Source organism: Lagenorhynchus albirostris, chromosome 21 (genome assembly GCF_949774975.1).
Source record: "Lagenorhynchus albirostris chromosome 21, mLagAlb1.1, whole genome shotgun sequence".
Lineage (NCBI taxonomy): Eukaryota > Metazoa > Chordata > Mammalia > Artiodactyla > Delphinidae > Lagenorhynchus > Lagenorhynchus albirostris.
In genome coordinates this window covers 28,957,968-28,979,290 of record NC_083115.1, presented here as the reverse complement: position 1 = coordinate 28,979,290, position 21,323 = coordinate 28,957,968, and the positions used below count along the sequence as shown (strand labels likewise).

The 21,323-nt window shown below is 45.3% G+C and overlaps 1 protein-coding gene across 5 annotated transcripts; it reads left to right on the top strand.

Annotated features, from left to right (window-relative positions):
• The first annotated feature begins 100 nt into the window (after positions 1 to 100).
• LOC132512754 (zinc finger protein 705A-like) lies at positions 101 to 19,578 on the top strand. 5 transcript variants are annotated; one of them, XM_060136623.1, is made up of 11 exons: positions 101 to 383; positions 3,263 to 3,414; positions 7,310 to 7,380; positions 7,633 to 7,920; positions 8,200 to 8,270; positions 13,807 to 13,893; positions 15,700 to 15,826; positions 16,547 to 16,642; positions 17,134 to 17,210; positions 17,671 to 18,298; positions 19,400 to 19,578. In XM_060136623.1, exons 6-11 carry the CDS (start codon positions 13,882 to 13,884, stop codon positions 19,468 to 19,470), a joined length of 1,011 nt encoding a protein of 336 aa, XP_059992606.1. In that variant the 5' UTR covers positions 101 to 383; positions 3,263 to 3,414; positions 7,310 to 7,380; positions 7,633 to 7,920; positions 8,200 to 8,270; positions 13,807 to 13,881; the 3' UTR covers positions 19,471 to 19,578. The 5 variants fall into 5 exon arrangements, 4 of the variants coding, with proteins under 4 accessions (XP_059992606.1, XP_059992607.1, XP_059992605.1 ...); XM_060136624.1 differs by lacking the exon at positions 7,310 to 7,380 and having other exon boundaries at positions 101 to 289; XM_060136622.1 differs by lacking the exon at positions 7,310 to 7,380.
• Positions 19,579 to 21,323: the final 1,745 nt, after the last annotated feature.

Genomic DNA, 21,323 nt, shown 5'->3' with positions numbered 1-21,323 from the left:
GGCGGGGCGGAGGGCGCAGGTCACGGCCCCACGCAAGCCCCTCCTCCCTGGCCCCGCCCCCCGACCTCGCAATTTCCGGCCGAGCCGGAAGCAACTCTTCAGGCTCGAAGGACCGTTACCTGGCGTGTGTTTCAGTATTTCTCGTTCAAACTCTCTCGTGGATGCCCTCAGCGCCGCGTCCTCCACACCCGGAGTCCCGGGCCCCTCGACCGCTACCGTCCCCGCCCGCGGGGAGCCCCGCCTAGTCGGGGGGAGCTCTGCTGCCGGGGCCGGACCTGAATCTGTTCCGGTAAAATCGCTGCGCGGCTGGTCCTCGCCCGACCTTTCTGCCCCGGTTCTCACCGTCTTCGCTCCCCACCCCGCGCCTTGTCAGGTCCCTCTCGGTGTGTATTCTCCGGCCTTGGAGGGCGGCGTCGGGCCGTCCCGCCTCCTCCCGACCCTGCGTCCTGCAGCCCCCTGTCCTCTCCTGAATCTGCGTCCCCATCCTGGCTCCATTCAGGGGCCCAGCCCTGCCGCTCTCCAGGCGTTCCCGTCACAGTCACCTCTTCAGAGAGGCCCCTGAGCCCAGCGCTGGGGGCGTTCACCCGTCCCGCCCCGTGACACCCCGCGGTCTCGAATCCCATCCCACCCGGCCGTGCCTGCAGGGTGTGTTTACATTCCCGGGGCCGCCCTGGAAAGCGTGCTCTTGCTGTGCAGCGGCTGCTGCATTCAATTCCTGCGACTGCAGAGGTGCGGCAGGGGGATGACGAGAAAGGAGCGAGATCAAGGGAGAACCAGGGAGACAGAGTGAGATAGTAAAAGCAGGGGTGAATTGAGGTTGGGGGAGTGGGTCCCATGGGCTCGAAAAGACCCGCTAAGAGTGAAGGAGAATGACCTGGGCAGCAGGGGGATAAATGAAAATAGACCAAAAGAGGATCAGCAGAGATGGAAGAGGGCAGAGACGGGGAGGGAGTTACGAGCACCAGTAGCGGCGGGGGCAAGAGAAAGGTAGATCCCGGATTCATTAGTTGTGTTTTTAAATTTCCAGCTTACAGTCCCGTTTACAGGTATTGTGTCAGATTCCGATGATGAGGTCTCAGTGGTTTTCCAGTCTTCATCACATGTTGAAAATATTCTTCAGTGCTTAGCAAGTAATTTTACACTATTTCAGTGTGTTCTTACTAAGGATATCGGTAATTTTCTATGTCAACAGTCAAAACCTAGATTAACCACTTAGTCTGATATTCAACATCTTTATCCCCTTTTATGAGCTTTTAACGTAGTGGGCTGTGAACTGAAGTTTCCAGCCAAGTATATATTCCCTTTGTCGTGTCTCTGAAAGTGATCAAGTGTGAGCTGGATTGTCCTCAGAAGTAGTTGGAAGAGAGCCCTTCTGTTCCTGGTGAATAATCGCTGAGCTGTTTCCATTGCTGACCTCCTTTCGTGTTTTCCAGTGCTACCAATTAGGTCTTCTTAAGATCATAAATTTCTTTTTATATTTTATTTTTGGCTGCGTTGGGTCTTCAGTGCTGCACGTGGGGTTTCTCTAGTTGCGGCGAGCGGGGGCTGCTCTTCATTGCCATGCGCAGGCTTCTCATCGCGGTGGTTTCTCGTTGCAGAGCATGGGCTCTAGGCACACGGGCTTCAGTAGTTGTGGCACACGGGCTCAGTAGTTGTGGCACATGGGCCCTAGAGTGTGCGGGCTTCAGTAGTTGTGGCTCGTGGGCTCTAGAGCGCAGGCTCAGTAGCTGTGGCTCACGGGCTTAGTTGCTCCGTGGCATGTGGGATCTTCCCGGACCAGGGCTTGAACCCGTGTCCCCTGCATTGGCAGGCAGATTCTCAACCGCTGCGCCACCAGGGAAGCCCCGTGTCATTTTTTGATGGTTTTAATGTGATGTTCTTCTGGAAAAGAGGAGTCAAATACTTGAGATTATTGTGATTAAAATCGTGAAAGGAAGTGGCTCTTGCTCAGGAATAGGAAATGTGATTTTTAGGGGCAGGCAGGGGTGAGAAGGGCAAACCCTGCACTGTCTCATCCAGGCCATGTCATTCCTGTGAGGACAGACCTGGTTCCTCTCCGCGGGCCTTTCCTGCTGACCCCCTTGCCTGCTCCAACCCAGCAGGGGGTCACGAGGCCACTCGACAAGGGAGGGCCTGGACTTCACAAACTAAGCGAAGATCAAAAGTCTCTCTTCAGTGAGGCGGGAGAAGAGGGCACTTGATTCTGAAGGGAGCCGGAAGAAAGAGCAAGAATGCTGTCGAGGGCCAAGGAGCCGGGGATGGGAGGGAGACTGAGAAGCTCGGGAACAAGAGGAAGGGAAACGTCTTCCCGTCCTCACCCGAGGTGACCCTGTGCTCAGCAGGTACGGAGGAGACCGTGGGGGCGCTCACACTCGCTGCTGCCACGGAGTATGTGGGCTTCCGTAGGATGGGAGGGCGTTCTGAGGAAATGGAAAAACCCATCTGCCCGTCTCCTGTTTAACACTTCTGAGTCCCTGTGGTTTCACTGGCCGCAGGGGAAGGTCTTTGCCACTTAGTGAGTCCCTTCCTGTGTGTGGCTGAGGCGTAGGGAGCTGGTGTGAGAGGCACACCCTCCACACCGAGGGCGGATCTCAAGGCTGATTTTGGCTGGGAAAGAAGCTTTCCACGTGTCTTTATTAATTCCTTGATTTGACTGTCAAAACTTTCATTGATTTCTGTCAAATAATCTGTTTCTCCGTTTTCGTCTTTAATCTTTTATTTAAGCTTTTGTTTCTTTTAACTTTATCTTCTTAATTTGTAACAATTTGAAATGTCAACTCACTCTTGTTTCCTTTTACTTTCTCTTGGTTTATAAAGTTGAACAAGCCCTCTCTGCGTCTATTAAGTGTATTTAAAGTTAAACACTTTTTCCAGGTAACAACTGTGGCCCTATTCTATGGAGTTGATATGTTCATTCTTCATGGTGATGATGACTCGAATTGGCAATGGTCATTCGATTGTATTGTAACCCTGTTGTTTAAACTGTCATTGTCTTTCAGATTGTTAGTTTTGTTTGTACCACCTGATTATTTATTTTCATTTTCATTTTACTGTGGTAAGCATATGTGGCCTATTTGATATATTCTCTTTTGCATTTAGCTAAAATTTTCTCTGTGGCTAATTACAAAGTCAAATTTGATGCGTGCACTGGATGTACTGAAGTCTCTACGTTGGAATAAGTGGGGATAAAAAGTCTCTACGTTTTGGATGTACACGCATATACACACACGTTCATTAAAGTATGTGTGTATGTGTCTTCCAGGGAATCTGGCCTCCTGGGAAGAAGGCCAGACTCAGGGACCATGCCCTGCCCACTAGCCCTGCAAAGCTCCACCTGCTCTGAACAGTAAGACTAGAGCACTTTCTCAGCCCTGCGCTGCGCTTTCTGCCACTGCCCCACCCTACAGCCTAGAGGTATGTATCATTACTTTGGGATCTTGCCTCTGAGCCTGGGACAGTTGGTGGGCAACTGGATGGTCCCTCCCTGCCCTCCTGTGCTTGCAGGACTGTAGCGGGGTGTGAGCAGTTGCCTGGTTCTGGGCACACTCAGAAAATACCGCACAGCCTCCAGGCAGCAAGGACCTCCTCTTTAGCTTTCCACGCGTGTTCTCTTGTACCTGTTCCAGGGCCTCCGAGGGGTCTTAGGAAGTTGTTCATTGAGCCTGGCCAGCCATGGACTCCCTCCCCAGGCCTTGCAGGCAGGCTCAAATGGTTGCTGGTCCCCAAGATGACTTAGAATGTTTTCTAGAGGCTCAGGCAGGCCAGAATGTCCTCATCTAGTCTCTCCTGTCAAAATGGCCACTCCAGGCCTCCTGAGACAAACTTGGGAAATTTGTGGACACTCGTTTCTGGAAAGGGCACTGGGAATGACTTGAAAGCATCTGTGTGTTTGTATTTTGTGGAACCTTCTGTAGTCCGCTTCAGTAAACTCGATACCCTGCGTGGATAGAGAAAGCTGATTCAGTGTTTTTTAACAAGAGTGATAAATCATAATTGTTGTAATAAGTACAATCACGGTGATTAACATCAATAATGAAAATGGTCCTTATGACAAGAGCAATAATAAGAAGAAACTGAAGGAGATGGGAGAATAGACTACAGACCTCAGTGAATGAGTGATCAGATACCCAGTAGGACTTGGGGTGGTTCGAATCAGAGTCCTAGGTCTGCTCCTTGAAACGTGTTCTCTGAAGGTGAAGGACAAGCAGCAAAAGAGAAAAAGAAACACTGGAAGTGGGGCATAGGTGAAAGCAAGGGCTCCTAGGAGATCATCTGCAGGTGAGACTTTCCAGGAAGAGAGGAGCCCAGGTCCAGGGCCTCCCTGCTGCCCCATCCCATCCCCTGGACATCTGGCAGGAGTGGGGGTCTCCCTGGAAGGCAGGGATCCCTGCTCCCCTACGAGGAATGTTAAGCCGCAGCACTCTCAGCCCTGAGTTCTGGCTGTCTGTCTGCCATCTATTCTTCCTGGGTCCTTCAGTATCTGTGCACCTCTGTTCCAGTATCTCTGCCTGGGGCTGCTGGAAGGTGTCATCTCCCTTCCTCTGGCTGGCAGGAAGCATGGGAATAAAACACCAGATGAAAAAGGGGGCAATAACTATGAACAAACCAGAGGATGGGAAAGATTTTTAATCATATGAGTACTTATAAACTATAGACACTCAAAAAAATCCATTCAGAGCCAGAGCTAGATCCCGTTCTACCTGGAATAGACTTTATGAAGAACTCCGTGAGATCCTCCATGGTAGAAGGATGGTTTAAGGGAAGATGCAGTAACATGTGGCACTCTGTGGACAAGAAGATAAAGTTGAGCCAGAGACTCTTCTTAAAAATGCCATGAAATTTGGTGTAACTACAGAAAGCAGGAAATTCATATTAACTTGCTGTAAAAACTCCTCCAAAACAGGCATAGCATATGAACACTCATTGCCCAGAAGTGCTCAAAGAAATGGATGTACCTCTGTAAACATACGAAGGTGAACAGACATATAGATATGGACACAGGGGAATAGCTGTCTATCTGACAGTGGGAGGGCAAAGTATTGAAACAATTATACAATTATGTAAACATGCCTTGCTTAATCTTCTCTGACTGGTAACATGAACAAAGTGAAAAATCCTACTTCATATGATGAAAGAAAACCGGATTCTCATACGTTGCAGATAGAACAAAAGTGTGCTACATTTGGGGGTTAGCAACCAGGCAATATCTGTTCACTTTTAAAATACACATGAGCCCACAACTAGAATGCATCTTCTGCCAGTCTCCCTCAAAGTAATAAACTCATTATTAATTAAGAATGCCAAGTATTCATTCATGTTGACATCACTAAGAGGCAGGAGAAGCCAACTTAAAATCAAGCAGTGAGCAAATGGTTGATTAATTTGAGGTTCATTCCTGTATTGGAACAATAGAGAAATTTAAGGAATAAATTCTGTCTCTGGCAGAACACTCAGCATTCCAGCCTAATTTTTTTTCAGTTTTTTTTAATTATGATAAAATACACATAGCATTTACCATCTTAACCATTTTACGTGTACAGTTCAGTGGTGTTAGGTGGTATTACGTTTATTCATGCTGTTGTCCAAACTATCACCACCATCCATATCTAGAACTCTTTTCATTTTGCAAAACTGAAACTAAATCCATTAAACAATAAATAGCTTCCTGTTCCCTCCTTCCCCGTCTCCTGTGAACCATCATTCTGCATTCTGTCTCTGTTATACTGTATTGTTCTATGTATTCCTTTTTTCTATGTTTTAATACTTCTTTATTGAATTAAATCATAACATTATTTTGTCATATCATTTCCTTCGTTATCTTTACCATTAACATGGATTTTATAGGTTGACATGTCTTTCACATCTTTCAGTTTCTCTCTAAGCCTTTCAGTAGTTTTTACTTAATCCTTACTTACTTAATTCTTTTTTCTTTTGCTGATTTTAAAGCCTGTCATCCATGTAAATTAATGACTTTTTAGCATTGTCATTTTCCTTTCTCTTATCTCCCACTGTGGTCTTTTCTCTTAAATTATTAATAAATCTTAATTTATTTTACTTTGGAAGTTTTGGAGCTCTGTCAAGTCATTTTTCTTTCTTCTGTTGTCTTATAATCTCTTTCATTTTTGTAATTACGCTTTGAAGTTCTGTTAAGGTTTTTAATAGTTTGTAGTCCATTTCTAAACTTATTAGATAGTTTTTTTTAAATTTATTTATTTATTTATTTTTGGCTGCATTGGGCCTTCGTTGCTGTGTGCAGGCTTTCTCTAGTTGCGGCAAGCAGGGGCTGCTCTTGGATGCGGTGCGCCGGCTTCTCATTGCAGTGGCTTCTCTTGTTGTGGAGCACGGGCTCTAGGCGTGCAGGCTTCAGTAGTTGTGGCTCGTGGGCTCAGTAGTTGTGGCTTGTGGGCTCTAGAGCACAGGCTCAGTAGTTGTGGTGCGCGGGCTTCTCATCGCAGTGGCTTCTCTTGTTGCAGACACGGGCTCTAGGCGTGTGGGCTTCAGCATTTGTGGCTCGTGGGCTCAGTAGTTGTGGTTTGTGGGCTCTAGAGCACAGGCTCAGTAATTGTGGTGCACGGGCTTAGTTGCCCCGCGGCATGTGGGATCTTCCCCGACCAGGGCTCGAACCCGTGTCCCCTGCATTGGCAGGTGGATTCTTTCTCTCTCTCTTTTTTTTTTTTTGCATTACGTGGGCCTCTCACTGTTGTGGCCTCTCCCGTTACGGAGCACAGGCTCCAGACGTGCAGGCTCAGCAGCCATGGCTCACGGGCCCAGCCGCTCCGCGGCATGTGGGATCTTCCCGGACCGGGGCACGAACCCATGTCCCCTGCATCGGCAGGTGGACTCCCAACCACTGCGCCACCAGGGAAGCCCTGGCAGGTGGATTCTTAACCACTGCACCACCAGGGAAGCCCCTGGATAATTTTTAAATAATGTTTTGCTCCAACGCATAGGGTTCCTTGAATATTAATATTCAATTTTTTTTTACCCCAACCTCTCTTATGCTTTAGTCTTTTAATAGTTACTACTTTGGTTATTTTTTCCAAGTTATTTTCATTGAGTTGAGTTCTCCTTAAGCCACATCAGTTCATGGTAATAGTTTGGAGAGAATAGCAGGAACTCCTCCTGGCTCAAAGAAATGACTTTAACACAGGACATTTGGAAAGTTTGTGGGACCTGGTATTTATTTTTTTATAGTGAGGGGCTGCTTTTATTTACAGTTCTCATCCACTCATGACCTTCTTTGATGCCTTCTATTTGGAAGTGTGGGCAAAGCACAGTGATACCTAGGTACATTCCTTCCCACTCACAGGGCTGTTCTGTTTCATGTGCATCATGGTTCCCTGGATGTCCCTGGATGTCCTTAGAAGAAAAATCCTCAAGGTAAAAAAAAATATTTTATGTTTCAATTTAAATCTGCCCTGAAGTCAAAACCTAACATAATCCCATGGACAGTGCCTTATTAGTCTTCCTAGATTTTCCTTCCTTGTCCTTGGATTCTCCCATATGCTCTCGATAACTCAGTAGGTAAACCGTATTTATGGAGTATCTTCTGGAGATTGTGAACTGTCCTAGATATTGACTACCTTTCCCCAGTTATCAGATCCTTGCATTAATCTGGGGTTTTCCTTTCAGATCTGATTGAAAGTACTCTCCTCCCTGCTGGGTGACTCACAGAGGAAAATAAGAAGAAACAGTGCCCAGAATCCAGCTATCACGCCACCCACCCACCCACAGACATTTAAATAACCCTCTGGATCCTCAGTCCCCTCAACTCACCCTAGAAGGTTCCAGTTCCTCATCAGAGTGCATGCATACAACGGGCAGAGAGCAAAGCTCGAGAACCACCCTGGCACTACTTGCCTCTGTGATGCTGAAGACATTCTCCTTCCTGTGTGTTACAGAGAAGATTCACATTTCCAGGTATGGACCCATGTCTGGGGGAGGGGCGTCCTCACTATTCTGAAGATCAGGTACCTCAGAGCTTGGGGTAGAGGCAGGTGTTTGAGGGGTGTGGAACGTAGGACCCAGTCCAAGTGCACTAAAACGGAAACACTGGGATAAGAGCTTGGGGCACAACTGGAGCAGGGCTGCCAACCACTCTGGCCTTGTGGTCACGGAGGAGGACAGCAGGGGCCTCGGAGGGGAAACCATGGGCTCGCGTCAGTTTCCGAGATCAATGTCAGTTTTCTCTCTCTGCAGAGTTTGTAAGCTTTGGAAGATGCTAGTTGAACATTCTGCACTATGGAGATGTGTACCTGACACCTTACAAGGTACGTATGGCCTCTATTTGGAAAAATGCTTGAGGGTCTCTGCTGTAAACCGGGCATGGCAGTTCTTACACAAAACCCATGCTGGGCTCCTTGGAGCAGGTATATATGACGGCTCAGTGAGCTTTGATATTGTCCAGGGGCCCTGAATATCTGTCATTCCACTCCCTGATTCAGGTTGAACGCAGTTGATTTTTGTCCTTTGATCATTGGAATGCTTGGGTGTTGCAGGGAGAGGCCCCAGTTGTCAGGCATCTCTTCCAGAGACACGTGAGAGCAGGGTTCCAGTCACTGAGTGTGGGGCTCTACATGATCTGAAGCATAAAGCCTTCTGAAATCATTCCAGCTTTAATTAAGGAAGCTGGGAAGAGGTACCCTCACCAAACTGAACTCTAGTCGCATGTTCTATACTTGAGGAAATTCCCGATCACCAAACTTGCCCAGTCCTCACAAGTGTGGAACTGTACAACTGTGAAATTTCAGAGTCACGGATCTTCAAGGAAAGTGACTTCTCTCCACTGCTTTTCTAACACAACCTTGTCCTGGACCCTCTTCTTACCTTCCAAGGCAGGCAGATGATGAACTTGCCCAGGCTGCAGGCTCTGTGTTTCCTGGAGTTGGTGGACATTCCCCTCGTGCCTGACTAGGGGCTCATGATGGCTCTCTCTGAAGTTGATTGACTCCACAGCCTAAAACTGGTGAACTCCTTCTCGTCAGGTGGATTCCTGCAGGCAGTAGCCCAGCATCTTCAGAAGCTCAGTATGAGAGTGGGCTCAACCACCAAAGTATTGTCTCAACTAGAAAGGATGGATTCCCTGCTATAACTGGAACTAAAATATTCCTCCCAGCACTGAAGACTTCCTCTCTGCTTCTAACATCCTCTCTGTTGGCCTCAGAATGCCAGATTCCAAGTCCTGCAGCTCCTGGAAGTCCACACCTCAGGCCAGGGGAGGGAGGATGCCGGGGCTCTTCTGCAGGAGGCGCTGCTACGCTGTGCGGTCACTTTCAATTCCAGGCCACACTCGCCTGCCAGGTGGTGGAAGCGACGCCCCCGTGTAACTCAGGCCTATCCTCACCGCCCTCACCTGCACACCGAACCATGAGAGGACATAACTCACATGAAACTGTGGTCAGGGAACAGACTTTTGAGCCAGATACACGTAAGCGTGAAACGTAGTTCAACCAATTATATGCTGTGTAGTTTTTGTTAAGTCACATGAATCCTTTCCAGGTCGGTTTCATGAAAGGAAAAGTGACAATAATAATGGCAAATGAGGGAATTCCCTGGCGGTCCAGTGGTTAGGACTCTGCACTCTCACTGCCAAGGGTCCAAGTTCGGTCCCTGGTCGGGGAACTGAGATCCCACAAGCCGCACGTGCCATGGCCAGAAGAAAAGAAAAAATAATAATAATAATGGCAAATGAATAAATGGCAAGATTATAAGAATACTCCTGTTACCTAATATGTGATCAATATTGATGACATGTTTGGGTAAAGGGCTTCTTAGATCTTCCATAAGAGTTATCCATAGACTTTGTTGTCTGTACTTTCTGCTCAGTTTGCTTGGAACCTAAAACAACTCTAAAAAAATAAAGCATTTTTAGAAAAAGAATGAAAGGATATCATCTGTTTTCCTTAATTCCATTTATGTGATTTACCTAATTAGTGAGAAAATATTTGATTAAAAAAGGCATGCCTTGGGCTTCCCTGGTGACGCAGTGGTTGAGAGTCCGCCTGCCGATGCAGGGGACACTGGTTCGTGCCCCGGTCCGGGAAGATCCCACATGCCACGGAGCGGCTGGGCCCGTGAGCCGTGGCCGCTGAGCCTGCGTGTCCGGAGCCTGTGTTCCGCAACGGGAGAGGCCACAGCGGTGAGGGGCCCGCTGGCAAAAAAAAAAAAAAAAAAAGGCATGCCTTGATTAGATCTACATTGACTTGGCATGCAAATTAATCAGGGTGTGTCTTTCGATTTACATGATTGATGAGATTATCAGCTGCTTACAAAGAGGGCTTGCCATGAAAAGCTGGTTTATCTAGAGAGAGAAAGAAACTCTGAGTTCGTTTGGGTGGTGACTGCATCCTCAATAAAGAGTTGGCTTCTTTGGCTTTTCCATGGGTTTGGGTAAGTAGTAGAATTTTTGTCAGGACAGACAGACTCCGTTATTTCAGAAGAGTTTATAATCAGGAAATGATGGATCACATGAGTGCAGCCACTTGGGGCAAGTTTCCTTACTGTGGACATAGAGTTTCTCTGTATTTATAATTCATATGTAATGGTCAGAGGTGAACTTGCCTAATCTTACCATGTATAGGTAGATTTAGACCACTGGGAGGGCAGAGCATATATAAATATCTAATGACTAATTAGGTGAATGGCCTCAAGGAGTGGTAGAGTTCTGTGTAAGTTAGGGCAGAGGGGAAGGGAAAGGTTTAACTTGGTTGGAGTTTAGTGAAAGTCTCCTGCTAGTTGAGATTTAAACTGATGCTGACATAAATTGTGTATGGGTGGGAAGGTTGTGTGTGTGGATTGGGTGGAAATGAAGGTTGATACCAGTCCCCCAGTGTAGAGATAACAGCAGTATGTGTGTGGGCTCAGCCAGGTCATGCACACATCAATGCCAGGATGTCTGGTGGAGCCGTTAACTAAGACTGAAGACTAGAGGAGGAGTGATTTTTGTATTTGGAGGGGCAGAGGTGTTGTCCTGAGAAATATTTCGTTTTAGGTGTATGTAAGTTTGCAAGGAGAGATGATAGCACAGAAATGGAATCCAGACAAGAAGCTGGTCATTTTCAACAGAGATAGCAGTAGAAGAAATGAGAGCAATTGAATAAATGTGTGAGAGGAGAACAGGAGCTCCCATTAAGTCTTGAGACACTCCAGTAGGACCGAGGAATTCTTTGCAGAGGACTGATGACAGAGTAGATCGAAGACAGGAGAATGAGGTTTCAGTTTAGGCTAGGAAAATGTTCCGGAAAGGAGGTCAAGTTTCAACTTTTGTTTTCAAGGAAGACTCTATCTGTGGGGAGATACTTGGTGATATTAACAATATGTATGCGTGAGATAAACATTGAGGGTCTTTGCAAGTCAAGGGAGAGGAGGACATGAGGGGCTGACGGCTGTACTTCCAGCTTGATGGTGAAGGGAGGATAGATGGGCAGGGACTTGAGAAAAAATAGGTTCAGAGGAGATTTTTGCTTCAAGTAAAAAGAGACATAATGAGCTTAACTGATGAGGGGACTGATGGACAGGTGTCCGGTAAAGGAGAACAAGAAAACAGGAGAGAAAGGAGTTCAGCTGGAGACGCTAGACTAGAGGCAGCATGACCCGTCAATTTGAAGGGAGAAAAGGAGTGGCCCAGGGCTAGGAGTGTAGGAATATCTGTAGCTATCATGATGGTGAACCGAGTCACTTTGTCACGTCATGTAATCCGTCTGTGTTGGGAACTGAATTGTGTGCCCCCAAAAGTCAAATGTTGAAGCCGTCCTCCGACCTCAGAGTGTGCTGGTATTTGGAGATGAGGCCTTAAAAGCGGTGCTTAAATTAAAATGAGCTTCTTAGGATGGGCCCTAATCCAATTCGGCTGGTGTCTTTGCAAGAAGAGGAGACTATGGCACAGACATGTCCAGTGGGAAGACACAGGGAGAAGACAGCCATCCGGAAGCTACGAAGGGCGGCCTCGCAAGAGACCAACCCTGGCTTCACTTTGATTTCGGACTTAGAGCCTCCAGAATTGTGAGAAAATAAATTTGCTTAAGCCACCCAGTCTGTGATACTTTGTTCCAGCAGCCTTAGCAAACTAATACACTATGTGTAGTAGGAAATAACCTCATCTTTTGAAACGTGAAGAGTGCAGATTCAAAAGGCATGGTGACAATTTGAAATATTTATGGAGCAAATATTTGAAATATTTCTGTTTTACTTTGCCAGACATAGTAGAGTTGCCAGATATACTTGAAAACAACTAGGAGTAGGTGATTCTGTGTTTAGACAGGGGTCCACTTAGTAGTAGTGTGTGTCGGATGCAGTCATGGAAAAGGCAGGTACGAGGAGTCACCTGCTATTGGGATTTTGATGGGGAAATCGAGTTAATAGTCCAAGGGACATAGAAAATGTTCTGGTCTTGGTAAGTGCCTGTTGAAATGAGTAAGTGTGGATTAAACTGAGCAGGAAAAATGTAGAGAGATGTAGCTTGATGTTTGAGAAGTGAAACAAGTACATTGGGGGTCCCCGTGAGGCAGAGGACCTGAGTTTGGGGTATCAGAAGGCAGAGGGGTTGTAGTTACAGGTTGGGGCTCCTGATTAATGTTAGAGGAAGTATTCCAGGTAAAACCTGGATATGATGTGTACTGCATAAGGAATATGAGCATGGGAGACAGGCAGAACAAAATTTAAATTATAGACGCGTCATTTCTAGCTGTGACTTTGTTATACGATTAATTTTTTGGACCTCTTCTGTGTATGTCATTTGTTATATTGGTAAACAAACTAAAATCGCCAGGTTTATTTTAAGGCCTAAATGAGTGAATATACGTAAATATCCAAGCACTAAGTCATGTTTGATACAAACTTTTTTTTTTCTTTTTCTGGACCTCAGGTACAAATGGGTGAGTTAATCCTGCTTTTGTTTATGATGCATTATCATCATTTTCCCATGAAGTATATTTAGTTATTGCTATTTCAGGGGAGAATTTACACTTTATAAATGCTTTCTCTGTGTGTCTCTTGCACACATTTGTGTGCACATATATATATATATGCATGTACACATACGTGTGTTTGTGTACAATGAAATGCAGGGATATTGCAGCTAATGAAGATTAATGCAGAACATGACCTCAAGGATTTCAGCTACCCCTTTACTAAGATGATCAGCTGGAGTTAGCCCAGCCATCCTTGACACAGAGGGCTCGAGACAGTCCACGAGCGGAACACTGTGGCTCGTGTACCCCTGCTTCTTTCTGGAGCAGCGGATGCTAAGGACGAGACCGGAAGGGTGGGTGCCATGGTTCCTCCAAGTGGAATAAGTCCTTAAGTTAACTCCCTCATAAAACAGACTTTTAGTTGATTGACTTCCACGTCCGTGGGGGTCAGATCCAGCAGAGTTAAGGGAGCACTGCCATGAATGCTGGGGAACCCCTGCCAGTGTGTAAGTCAGAATAATGAAATCTGAGAATTCCCAGTGTTTACCTGCTGGTGGGAACCAAAATCTATGTGCAGCGTGGGTCAGGGGTCACTGGTTTGGAGTCAGGGAGAGAACTGAATAACTCTGGGTACCACAGGCTAATTAACATATGAAGCTCAATACTTTCCATGTTCTTGTCTGTAAGTTATTTGTATTTCTACTTTTTAAATCAACAACCACAGTTAAAGTCTTCTTACTTTTGACCCTGGGAGAGGAGTAGAGGCCTCTGTGTGTTTCCAGTAGGGTGTGCACTGCATGTTTGTCGGTTAGACTGGGCGTCACATCCAGGTGAAGGTTTGGGGCTTCATGAAGGTGTGCACAGGACTGGAGTCTCACGGCTTCTTCTCCATCCGCAGCTCTGCCGGCTTAGTGCTTGGACTGTCTGTGAGTGAAAACCCAGAGAAAGACTGCTCGCAGCTGAGTTACTGACAATGCAGCCATTGGTGAGTAAGCCGTGACTCTTTCTGCTGGAATTGCACACACTGCTGCTGACAGCAGATGGGCAGGTTTCTCTTACTTGCATGGATGTTCTAAGTGCAGTCAAGAAACATTCAGGGATCTGAGCTCCAGTGAAATTTCCCCAGGACTCTGGGATGGTTGTCATGGGTCAAGAACTCCTTAATAACTAGTATCCTTCCTAACATCACACTCTTTTATTCCAGCCTCTGCTAAGCTTGTGTATTTACAGAAGAGGTGAGAGAAGTTTTCTTTCTCTCATCTGTCCATGGTCTCATTGGGGAATAATTCAGTCGTTAATCACATTAGTGGCTATCGTGGTCTAAGGTTGTGGTGAATAGAGAGGAGGGAGGAGGAGAACATTACAGTCCAATGGGCAGGCCAAGGTCTCATCAGGTGGGTTCAGTCAGTCCTGTCTTCACAGGTCCTGGGTGCGGGCTGTGAGCTGTGAAGGGAGCACGAGAGAAGCTGAGGCCAAAGGAGGCATGAGGGATCATTCATTTATTTTTTTCTAATTTTAAAGTTTTGATAGAATATATATGCTCTTTTACGAACTTCTTAAAAAGAAAATTAACGCTTTTTTTCATTTTTGGTAACTGGAATTAATGTATAGGGAGTATTATTTCCTTAATTGTGGCTCCATATTGAGGAGGAATAGAGTAAAATTTAAGACCCTGTGGAAAGTTTTAAAGAACTAGATAGATCAAAACCAGTCAAGAGACTTCTGTTATCCTTCCGCAGAGAGACAAGCTAAAGAAAGGTGACAGTAAGGACTGGTGTTTGAGGTCCCAGAAAACATTGAGAGTGGGGGTCCTCCCACCAGAGGGACGGGTCAGGCTGGGTCTGTCCTTCAGCACAGCCACCCCAGAGCCCCCCCGGCTTGTGCTGCTGGACCATCTGACCTCATACCTTCTTATGAACGCCCAAGTTCTGTAGAGTTCAGTGAGACCACGCCTGTTGATACCAAGTCCTGTATGAAACTTGTTCATTTCTGAATAATGCTGGAGACGGTTTCAAGGTTCTCGGACATTTTAATAAGTAATAGACTAAGGCTTGTATTTAATACATGTTTACTTAGGTAGGGAGAACTTCATTACTTCATTGGATCTTTCAATACTCATAACAGGTTATTAAACCATTTAATAGATGAGTCTGAAGTTCATTTAGGGGAATGATACAACTACAGTTATGGTTTAAAAGTGGCAAATCAGGGCTTCCCTGGTGGCGCAGTTGTTGAGAGTCCGCCTGCCAATGCGGGGGACGCGGGTTCGTGCCCCGGTCCGGGAGGGTACGTGCCACGGGCCATGGCCGCTGGGCCTGCGCATACAGAGCCTGTGCCACAGCAGTGAGAGGCCCGCGTACCGCAAAAAAAAAAAAAAAAAAAAAAGGTGGCAAATCATAGTTATCGTTTGCCTTGGATGTGTCAATAAGTTATTGGAAATTAATCAGGAAGAGTTTTATGAATTTTCAAATGCAGCTTTTAATCACATGTCTGAACTCACAATTACCAGTTTTTTGGGCAGATTTCCAGGGTTTTTTTTAATTACACCACACTTCATGTGATATTCCTTTATAATAAAGTTTTATTAATTCAGACTGTGCATATCTGTGTGATATATTGAAAAGCAGTTGCCAGCTCAGCACTGAGAAGGAACTGATGGGAACCCCAAACTCCGTTTGATCTTTCTGTACACCCAGCTTCTCCGCCCCTTTCCTCAGTGCTGCCACATCAACCCTCCTGCTCTGGACATTAGTAGGGGCTGCTCTGTCTGAACCACAATATCCATGTTTAGGAATCAGTGACATTTGAAGATGTAGCAATCAGCTTCACCCAGGAAGAGTGGGCCCTGCTGGACACATCCCAGAGAAAGCTGTTCAGAGATGTGATGCTGGAGAACATCAGTCATCTGGTCTCCGTGGGTGAGTCTGTCAACATTTATGTATGTATGCAGGTAGGTAGGTAAATAGGTTGGTAGGTAGGTAGGTAGGTATTCATTGATTCAGTCGATAAGTATCTAGAACAGCTTCTGCATACTCACTCCACTCCCTGTCCTGATTCTTTCATAGACCTTATAACTACATGAGAGAAAGTTGTTTAATATATTACTTACATCTAGTTTGTCACCCCACTAAAATGTAGTCTTGACCACAATTTAATGTCTTTCTTGCTACTCAATCTCTAACGCTCAGAACAGACCCAGGAACTCAATGAATGTTTTTGAATGCATAAATAAATTGAGTAAATATTTTCTAAATATTCTGCTCTAGTCACTATGCTGAGGCTTGACAGCAGACTAGAGAAAATAGCAAAACCTTGATTATTCTTGTGGGACTTATGTTTACTGGCGTCTGTTTGAAGATAATATTCAACCGACTGTGGAGACATTTAATTTCTCCATTTTTTAAAAGACTGAGGATTCTGTGTTCTGTCTTCGAACTTGGCCATGGACATCAGCATCCAGAGGTCTTCACTATTTTGGTCACATGATCTGTACTTTAGTGTTTCCTCTGCTCATGGTGTTGTTGCCTGGGCTGAACTTCAGTGGTCTCCTTGTTCTTCCTCAGTAGTGTGTCCTGAACTTGATGATAATGCCCTTTTATTAGCACAGAACTCAAAATCCATCTTTTTTCCATGAACAGGGTATCAGCATTGCAAATCAGATGTGATTTTCCAGCTGGACCAAGGTGAAGAGCTGTGGATTGAAGGAAGAGGATTTTTCCAAAGCCACAGTCCAGGTATACAGCAGCAGCCTGTGCTTCAGTATGAGGAGGTGCCTAGTCAGTGAGTGAGTATGTACTTAGAAACATCAACTGAAGATTTTGTTAAGTGAGTGAGGTTTTCTAAAACGTAGGTGAACGACATTGGGGCAAAATTCTTTAGATGTTATTATTCCTTACGTATTTCAGTCACATTCATGTGTACTCCTGCCATTATCTTTTTTGGGCTTTAGGGAAAGTTAAACTTTCACATAATAACTCTTGTTCTCATCCTCCCCTTTGAAGGTTTTCCCTCTCTCTACCCAACATCTCATCTCCATTTTAATATTTTCATATTTCAGTCCTGAAAATCTTTACTAATTGTCAATGCCCTATAATGTGTATCTGTTTCCTAGAGTATTCCCTATTGAAGTACCAATTTTTGAAACATACTCATAAAGGTCTTGGAGCTTTTCAACATTTTCATTCCCCTAATGGCATTCTAATTTTTTTTTTTTCAATTATTTTAGGCAGGGAAAGTGCCCTTAAAGAAATGTTAGCCACACAGCATATCAGCAGGAAAGACACATCTACAATCATCCCACTGGTAAGTTTCCTGAGTGTTAACCCTGGTCATCCAAATTAAAGACCTGGCAATGGAATGTTAGTAATTGAGCACAATAGCCTGATTTACATTAAGTTGGGATTAAGCTATTTCTGAGCAAAAAGTTATGGGTGGTTTGAATTTAGTGCAGAGATTAACCTGAGCTCAAAACCATAACCTCAGATCTTAAAAAAAAGGGGCAACTGTATAAACATTGCTCATATGCCTAGTCTTTGAAACATATTGCAGTCTTCAAAATTAGCCTATAACCTCTGCAGCTGGGAGGCTATAAAGAGAAAGCCTTTGTGTCTGCAGGGAGTAACACATCAGGCGTATGCAGGTCATATCAGAAGGATTTTAAATGGAGACTCTCACTGAATGCTTTGTTTTAGATTCACGTGTAGAGAAAAGACTGTATGTATGTGGACAAACCGTTAATAGCCTTTTATCTCCTTCCCAAAAGCAAGTATCTCACACTCCAGAGGATCCCTTCGAATGTAATGATTTGGGAGAAGATTTCACTCATAGCTCCACACTGAGTCAACATTTGTTAACTCACACGGAAAAGACACCCTGTATCAACAAACAGTGTAAAAAATCCCTTAGTGACCAATCATACCTTAATCAACATAAGCAGATCCACACTAGAGGTAAATCGTGTGAGTGCCATCTGTGCGGGAAAGCCTTCAGTAATTGCTCTAGCCTTAGAAGACACGAGATGACTCACACTGGAGAGAAACCGTATGAATGCCATATCTGTGGGAATGCCTTTATTCAAAGCTCTGACCTTAGAAAACACAATCTAACTCACACCGGAGAGAAACCATATGAATGTCATCTCTGTGGGAAAGCCTTTAGTCAGTCCTCTAACCTCAGACAGCATGAGAGAACACACACTGGAGAGCAGCCGTATGAATGTCAACTCTGTGGGAAAGCGTTCAGTAAATGTTCTGCTCTTAGACGACACGAGAGAACTCACACTGGAGAGAAACCGTATGAGTGTCATCTTTGTGGCAAATCCTTCAGCCAGTGTTCTGCCCTTAGACGACATGAGGGAACCCACAATGGAGAGAAAATTATGAATGCCTTCAGTAAGTATTCTGACCTCAGATGACATGGTATTATAAATGTAACAAACGTGGACAAGACTTCAACTGTAGCTTTAACATTTAAACACACCAGAGGACTCACATCGAAGAAAACGCTGTAATCAATGGGGAAGATCCTTCGGTTATCCTTATTCAACTTGACATATGCAAATTTATATGGAAGAGAGTCCATATGTGTGATATTTATGTGGCAAAACCTTCAGTCAGTGGTCTGACCATAGATGACATGAGAGAACTCATACTGTCAATAATAACAACAGCTCTAAACTTTAAACACACTAGGGGACTTGCATCAGGGAGGATCCAGGTCTGCCATCAATGTGCAAATGCTTTCATTTATAGTTCATGGTTAAACAACATGGGAAAACTCCATTTGGGAGAGCCCCTAGGTCTAATCACTGTGAACAAACATTCAGCCAAGCACAGTCTTGATGTGCACGAGAAAACTCAGTGAAGGAATGAATAACCACTACAACAGGAAGTAAGAGGATGAAGGCTCTTAAGGAATACCAAGGCATTCATCCAGGAGAAGTGATTCAGTGTAAAATCATGAGAAATCCTTTATTCATAGAGCCACACTTGTGGTACCTGTGCGGATTCAGACTGTACAAAACACGCTCAGTGTCATGAAATAAGGATGACACTTCAGTGATCTCTCATTTCATAATCAACGTTAAGGTTCTCACACTGAGGAGACAGCAGTCCTAAAATCAGTGTGGCGAAAACTTCATCTAGACTTCACATTCAGAAAAGCTAAGTTGAGCGGGTGAAAAACCCTTTAAAAGAGCCTTTAACATACAATTCAGCAAATAATTCAGAACTTTGAGAGAACTATTTATGGGGAAAAACCTGACATATAAATGCAAACAGGTGATCTGGGAATACTGAATGCAGAATTTTGTAAGAAATTCAAATTTTTCCAACAGATTATTTGTAAATATTTAAACAATAAAGTTGGTTGCTGAAAAGTCTAGTCTGTTGGTGAAGTTGTAGTTTTCTCCATGCAGCACACAGATCTGGGTCTGCACTCCATGGCGTGTCGGGGAGACTCGGCCCGATTCTCTGTCTTCCCTTTCTCCACAGCCCCTTCCACACAGCTCACCTCCACTCATTCCAGCTTCCCACCAACATCAGCTGTCTCATCTATGCACTGATGGTGACACAACAGAGGCCTTCACCCCACTGGCTGGTTTCTCAATGTGCCATGACCCTGGCCTACCAGGTGGACAGTATCATGGACGTCTAGTGTAAACCACGGGGTAGTCCCCAGCCTGTCTCTGCCCCTGGGCAGCTCCGCGGGGCCAGAGAGACGGGCAGCTCTGCTGTTCCAGGCCAAGAACACTCCTTGGATTTTTCCGTGAAGCCCCTGAGTTGAGCTAGCTGGGGGCAGGAGCTCATCGTATGACGCCATCCCACATCTTATTGAGGTGAGTCCTGAGTTACGCACCTACCTGCTTCCCAAACGGAGCCATTATTGTGCCCTCCCCACCAACACACACACACACAGCAGCCCTGAAAAGAAGACCCCAGCAATATAATATTCCCTAACCTATCAGACACCACACAAGCCTGTCTTATTAATGCTCTTTTCCCCAAGCAAAATGAAAGTTCTCTCAAAGCAGGTCTCTCCTGCTTTGCGCCTAGGGCTTGGAAATGTGTTGCCCTTCAACAGACTTCCATACTGAACCTAAACCTCAAGGGAAGTGTTCTCAAGAGATAACTCAGCTGATTTGTGCTCTTTCCAAACTAGCACAATCCCCAAATCATAGCTTGACAGGCTGATTAAATAAGCACATCTCAGGGTGAAACCAATACATCATCATTAAAAAAAAAAAAAAGTGATTCTACTGTTCAGCTAGGGTGGAAACAGTCGTGTGCGAGGATGATGACCAACCAAAATTGAACATCTTGGTGCTGTGGCTGGAGGGGTATTGGCTGTGAGCAGGCAGGGACACATGGAAGTGTGAACAAGGGTCAAGTGGAACAAACTAGTCAGAAGTTCAGATCTGGAAGACAGGACCCCCCCCCCCATGGATTATTTCCACTGTCACAGCCCATGAGACCTTGTTACTGAACCTTTCTGTGGTTCCGTTTCCTCCATTCTAAGGTAGAAGTAAGCTTCGTGCCTCTCTCTTAGAGTTGTAGTGAGTACTGCTGAGTTGATACTGTATACACCAAGTTGTTACTGCAGGTAGTAGGCACTTTGTGTTTGCAAATAGAGAATATTTTTTATAAATTGAGATCTGGAAACACCACTCTTCCTTACCTCATTTTTATATTGAAATATTTCACATCACTTAAAAATATAATAGATTTGTATTACTATTACATTTAATCTGCTTAGGACACACATAATTTACCCTAAAGCTATAGTTGACTTCAGCTGTGATCCTGGGCCACAGCTGAATTTGAGACTTATCTGGTGGCTTAGTCAGAAATCACCTCCTCTGCCTGTGTCTCCAGGAGGGAAGGGCCTGGTGCTGCTGGGGCAGGGCCTGTGTAGGTGCTGGGACCCCCAGGAATGATGTGCACACTCCCTTCTCAGAGGAGCTCATGTCACACTGGAGTCTACACTGACCTATGCATGTGAGTGTGCTGGGCATTTTCAGTGAGATCAAGGGATTTCAGGACTGATCACATAAAGTCATGACCACAGAGGGGTGGCATCACAGAATGAGATGTATTGGGTGGCACAAAAGTGCACCTTCCCTATCAAGGATAACTCCTTCCAGCGGATAGAGTGCGGGACCACCACCAGGAAGAGGAAGATAACAAGGGAACACCTGGGGGAGAAGGTGTTTGGAAAGGGGTGGTGGTTTCATTGTCCAGTTGAAGTCTCTCAGCCCAAAGATGGGGAGTCTCTTGGTCAGAGGACTATAAAAGGCCAGCAGCAGCTTAGAGGCTTGTATACCCATAGTTTAGCTTATCTATGGTCAGCTGGTCAAATGTTGGGTGCATTTTCACAGGGTATGCACAGCAGGCAGGCTCTAAATGGTTAAAAATCTCA